Below are 6,084 nucleotides of genomic sequence, written 5' to 3'. Positions count from 1 at the left end.
AAAAAAAAAAAAAAAGGTACTTTCTATGATCCTTTCTATCTCAAATTTTATAATAACAGGTCAAGTGGAAAATCACATGGAAATAAGTAGCTTTATCAGAACAAAAATCTGATTCTACCTTCATGTCATTCATTTGATATGTAAGAAACATTTCCAAAAATATTTTCTCAAGACTTCCTAGAGAGCCTTTACTGTGAAGTACTAGGAAAGTAAACCATATCAAAATATAATTAGTAGTGAAAGAATTATTCAGTCAGCTGATTTTAATGAAGATAGCCCAAGAAAAGAGACAAACAACTTTGCTTTTGTATTATTCTTTGTAAAGGTCAGCAGTAGAATATTTGGCTGGACTGGTAACAAAATTATATTTTAGAAACTGATTGTACATTGAGAAACTTGGCTGTGTAGGGAAACACATGTTTCCATTTGCTTAAGAGCAATGCAAGTACTGGTTTGGCTCAAAGCTGCGAGACACGACAGGCTCAGGCACCCTGAAGTTTGAACGTTCTCACATGGTGAGGTCTGTGGGGATTTTTGCTGGTTGGCTGGTTGGGGATTTTTGTTTGGTTTTTTTGTGTGTCTTTACTGCAAGGTATCTTACTATCTAATTGGCATTTTAAGAGTCGATTATGTTTCTAATGCCTCAACCATTTGATAGCAGCAAGAAAACCAATAATCTGCTCGATATGAATTCAGTAAAAGTATTTACTATACCTCTCCTCAACTTCTTTTTTTTTTTCTCAGTTTTTGGCCCGGGCCGGGTTTGAACCCACCACCTCCAGCCTATGGGGCCAGCACCCTACTCCTTTGAGCCACAAGTGCCGCTCTCTCTTCAACTTCTTTATCTTCCTAATAAGATTTGACTATGTAGAATTTTTAAGAGCAATGAGAAATTAGAATTTTAAGGAGATTTATCCAGGGGGAGGGGAGAGGAATATACTCTGCTTAGAAGCAAACTAATGCTATTTTACACCTATTATATCTCAAAAAGTAAGTCTTGGGTCATCAGCAAACTTGAGAAATAATTAATATGAACCTTGCTGAAGGTTTTATTTTTGTTTGTTTCAGTATGACATAATTGAAATGTTTATTTTTAAAGCATTTTATTTGCATCTCCATTGCAGAGGGATCTCCTTGAATCTGGTGAATATGTAGCCATTTTATCTAATTATCACAATGTTTTGCCATTCACTTGTTCCTTGATATAGAAAGTCAATGTAATGTAGCCTTACATCTTCCAAATCTCATTAAGTGTTAATGAAAGTAATTTTATGTCCAAACTGCCTTTTTAATTCAAATGGAGAACATAGAAGACAATTAGTACATGCTGCCTCCTATTTGAACACTATACTGGTGGAGAGGTTAGCTGAACCTAGCAAGGATTTTACCCTGCACTGTGACTGGAATCTATACAAGAGATTTGTCTGCTGAGGCCTAAATTAGGTACATAAAATGAGAGGTATGGACTGATGATCCCCTGGATTATTCATAATTGAATTCAGTTTTTATTAAGAAGTGTTAATTCACCTACACTAAAAATATATATATCTTTTGGGGGCTACTAACACTGAAAAAAACTAAAATTGTGAAGACACTGATAGCAAGAACAAAACATTTGTATTTTATTGGGCTTGAAAATTTTGCTCAGAGAATGCTGAGAAAGCAAGAAAATAGTTTGGGGAAAAATAAGATTAATGGTAGATCTGAGAATGTTGTCTTGGCCAGATAAGCCTTCTAGGGAATCGGCAGTGGGGAGAAAAAAAGATTAGTGAAATCATCCAAACTTTTTATGACACGTAGAGATCTGGGTCCTTAATCTCTGGGGATTGAACAGTCTATCTGTTGGAACAATTAAAATTTAATTCAGGAGATGAAGAGGATGTAGAATGTCAGATTTTGTTTCTAATGTGAGGAGAAATTTGGCAAAGATAAGGATTATGGGGATGATAACACTTGAATACAAAAGTTATCTGCAATCCAAGGTTATCAACTCTCTATAATTAAGCCACCCGCATTTCTTACTTCTGCCGCACGACACTGATGGAGAACATGGGGATTTCTCCAACTTGCCAAGCGAGGGGCATGTTTTGAACGGGAGGCAACTATGCAGGTCGGTCTAGACCTGGACTCTGGTTTGTGCCTTTTGTATGCACTTTCAGAACTTCGTGCCAAAATCTAGCAAGTCCTAAAAAATGTGATTTCTAAGAGAAATTAAAGGTAAATGGCTTAACCCTTGGAGAGCTTTGATACTTTCTAAAGAAGGTATTTGAATTGTTGAAATTGTATATTGTTTAACTATCTAGAATTTCAGAATGCCAAGTGAATCATCGTGTTCATAGCATTTTGACCTAACCAGAGGGGGCCAGAGTGTTCCCATTCCCTCCAGTGTTAGCAAAAAAATGTTCACTAGCTCATGATTCTTTTGTTTTTTTCGAGACAGAATCTCACTTTGTCACTCTGGGTAGAGTGCCGTGGCATCACAGCTCACTGCAGCCTCAAACTCCTGGGCTCAAGTTATTCTCCGGCCTTCCAAGTAGCTGGGACTACAGGCACCTGCCACAATGCCCACCTAGTTTTTCTATTTTTAGTAGAGACAGGGTCTCACTTTTGCACTGGCTGGTCTTGAACTCCTGAGCTCAAGGGATCCTCCTGCCTCTGCCTCCCAAAGTGCTAGAATTACAGTCATGAGCCACCGTACCTCGTCTCTTAATCCCATTTAAAATTGGGCAAAGAAGGGTTGGACTAAACAGTGGTCCTCAAAGGGTGATACCCTGACCACCACCAGCAGTAGTGGCAACCAGGAGATTGCAAGTCTCAGTCCCTACCCCAGACCTGCGAACCCAGAAATTATGGGAATACAGCCTGGTAATCTGCATTTTAATAAGCCCTCCAAAGGACGCTGATAAACATTCAAGACTGAAAACAGGCTAGATTAAGATGCCCAATCTAGGCCCTGTGTGTGCAAGCAGGAGAGCCACGGTTCCAATTTGGTACGCCTTTGGAGAAGTAAGCTGATTGATAAGGAGCTCTAGAGTTTTCTCAAAATTAAGTTTAAAAATTTTTTCTGGCAAGAGATTTGATTTAATGCACCTGGACAAGTTGTATCTAAGCAATACTTCTCTCCAAAAGAGTAAAGAGAAAATAAGGTGTGGCTTCCCCTGATACCATTATGGAACTCTCACACTCCAGCCTGGTGCCAATACAATGGCCACAGCTTCAGTAACAAGGAGAGTCTGGCTTCATGTGGAAAGAGTTAGATACTATGGAAGTTAGGAGGGCAGGCTATGGAGGCAGGCTTTGCTGGATTCAGAGGCTGGCTCTGCTGCTTCCTAACAAGCTGATCTTGCAGAGATAACCTTCCCCGGGTCTGTTGTGTCACCTGTAAAATGTGGGTCAGCATGGTTCTCCAACCGTGTGTCTAGTACTGTGTCTAGTACCTTGCACATAAGCATCACTCAGGAAATGGTGGCTCTCATTGTTCTAATCTTTGTTCAGAGAATAGAAATACAGTGTTTTCTGACTAACTGGATGAAGGGGAAGCACAAGGGATGCCTGTACACCCTATTTTACCAGTTTCAATAGTAAAGATGGTTTCTAAAAGAGGTTAGACATAAAATGATCAGATGGTCCAAGAATTCCACTTCTGGGTCTATGCCAAAAAAAAATTGAAATTGAGGACTTAAACAGGTGTGTGTGCACCGTGTTCATAGAGTGTGATCCACAGTAGCTACAAGATAGGAACCACCCTATGTTCATCATTGGATGAGCAGATAAACAGAGTGACGCATACATACAATGGAATATTAGCCTTTAAAAGGAAGGAAATTTGATACATGCTGTGACATTGATGAAGCTTGGAAACATCAGTGCTGACTGGAATAAGCTGGACACACACCGTATGATTCCACCTACACAAGGTTCCTGAAGTAGTCACACTCATAGGGACGGAAAGTAGAAGGGCGGCTCCCAGGAGCTGGGGAGAGGGGAGTGGACAGTCACTGTGTAATTGCGGAGGGTTTGCTTCTGGGAGAGGAAGGAGTTCTGGGAATCCGTGACGGTGGTGGCTGAGCCACCGTAGGAATGTACCTGATGTCCCTGAGCTGTGCACTTAACAATGGCCGAAATGGTAAATTTTATGTTAAGTATATTCTACCACAATAAAAAAACATTTTAAGTCAATGACATTCATCAAAACTAGTCTAGGTTTAATTGAACGACCCTTTATTTGGATGCTGTCCTGTGAAGTTGTCTTCCCTTTTTTTTCTAAACCACAGAGATTAACCTTGTCTTCAAATGATATAAACCAGTAAAAGCTTTAGAACTCTGGAATAAAAAAGAATATGGTGTACCACATCTTGAATTGGCAGTTAACAGCAAAAAAAAAAAAACATTTTAAAAAGGCCCCATTTGGCTTTGTGCACTGGCAGCCTCTAAAAAATAAAGCACTGTCTCCCAGCATCAGTAGAATCATCTATTAACACGACATTTTGACAGTAATAAGTAAAACAGAATACTCTGAACTCTGTCTTTATTGAGTTCTGTGACTCTCAGTAGCCAGTTTAAGTCACAGCTGCTAATACAGCAGGTGTGGCTGTTTGACCTTGATTGTTGAGAGTCAGTTGTTAACATTCCTGTCTCTTCAGTGATTCCTACTTCCCACGAGCCACCAACCCACCCTGTGCAGACAGCTTTGCTCTCAATCCATGTGCCCAGTTCAGTGTCATGCACATCAACTGAGCAAAACAACTAACTGAGTTGATTGCATCATAATGTGAGATTGAACGTAAATTGTCCAGGGAACCATTTTAAGTATGAAATATGCTTGTTCCCTGCAGCAGACCCTAAGGAGAATTGGCTTTAGAATTGCCATGATGTCTTTCACCTTCTGTGCACTTTTGGTCAGAGATAATCTTTAAGTTGAAATCTGGTCACTGGGGAACCTTTATGTCCAAAATGGCATCTGAAAAAGAAACATCGTCAGAAGCCAAGGCATGGCCGAAAGTGTGCCGAGCTGAGAAAAAATGACGGGGATGAACATCGGCGCGTTTGCTCTCTGAAACCCTATTTTCCCAGAATGCAGATGCTTCCAGAGTCAGGTGTTCATCATCTTCTTCCTGGTGGGACTTGAGATCAGTTATCTAATCTCGCATTTCAGCTCAGAGAAGTCCGGCCGCACTCCTGTATGCCAACATGTGCCTTTAAAACCAAAGACAAATGTCGCACCCCGCAAAGCCCTTTGCTGCCTTCCACCCCTCCCGCACCCCTCACCACGCACCAGCAGACGTCAGCCGGCAGAGTTCCTCAACTCAACACACAAGATGCCTCTTTTATTGTGTGTTGTGGCAGGAGAGAAGGATTAAATTACGGAGGCTGTCAGGGAGGACAAGCACTCTGCCATACGTTATCATTATCACTCGCTTCTCGGGCGAAAGAAAATGCAGTAAATCCCTCAAATACAGAGCAATGAAGACCGCCGGCTTTTACTGTCGTGACTGCCAGGGCCATTAGCTGGCAGTGACAGTGACAGGGCACTCTTAGACGTTGCATGTGTCTTTTCTGACAGTGGCACATAAACCTGCAGTGACATGACACCGGATCACATGACGCTTCAGAGTTGGTTCTGGTTTCTGGGGCTGTTTTCTTTTCCCAGGCATACAAGTGAGGTGGCATGACGTGGGTCTTTAAAAACAGGCATTTATAAAAATGCAGGATGGTACTAATGGAGCATATTACTGAGTGATTTCCTTTTGTGGCATTTTTTTTCTTTTGGTATAGTGATCTACGTGGATAAAGAAAACAACCAAGCAAAGAGAGACATCTTAAAAGCTATACTACGAAGACAAGAGCTGCCTAACAAGAGGTACCGTTGAGCATTCCCAATCATGGACTGGTTTGTATAAAGTAGATGTCTGTAGCTTGGTATGGTCGAAATCAAAAAGGCGCAAGAGGAGGAATCCAAACATCTGGATTCGCTCTGTCCTAGATGAGAACATGACCTCTCTGAGTCTTTTCCTCCTAGAATATAATGACCCTGTATTCCTTATAGAGAAATTTTAAAGACCCTATAGAATTTTGAAAACTACC

At 40.9% G+C, this 6,084-nt stretch overlaps 1 protein-coding gene across 1 annotated transcript in view; it reads left to right on the top strand.

Moving 5' to 3' along the window:
- The window catches only part of RPGRIP1L (RPGRIP1 like), a 105,403-nt gene that overhangs the window by 90,077 nt on the left and 9,242 nt on the right, over nucleotides 1-6,084 (top strand). Inside the window, exon 25 of the mRNA XM_023514739.1 lies at nucleotides 5,776-5,860. Coding sequence (XP_023370507.1) covers nucleotides 5,776-5,860 — 85 coding nt within the window. The remainder of the gene's footprint in view (nucleotides 1-5,775; nucleotides 5,861-6,084) is intronic.

The sequence above is a fragment of the Otolemur garnettii genome, unplaced genomic scaffold, assembly GCF_000181295.1.
Source record: "Otolemur garnettii isolate 467f Iridium unplaced genomic scaffold, OtoGar3 scaffold00058, whole genome shotgun sequence".
In the NCBI taxonomy this organism is placed as follows: Eukaryota; Metazoa; Chordata; class Mammalia; order Primates; family Galagidae; genus Otolemur; species Otolemur garnettii.
This window is presented reverse-complemented; position numbering and strand designations above follow the sequence as displayed.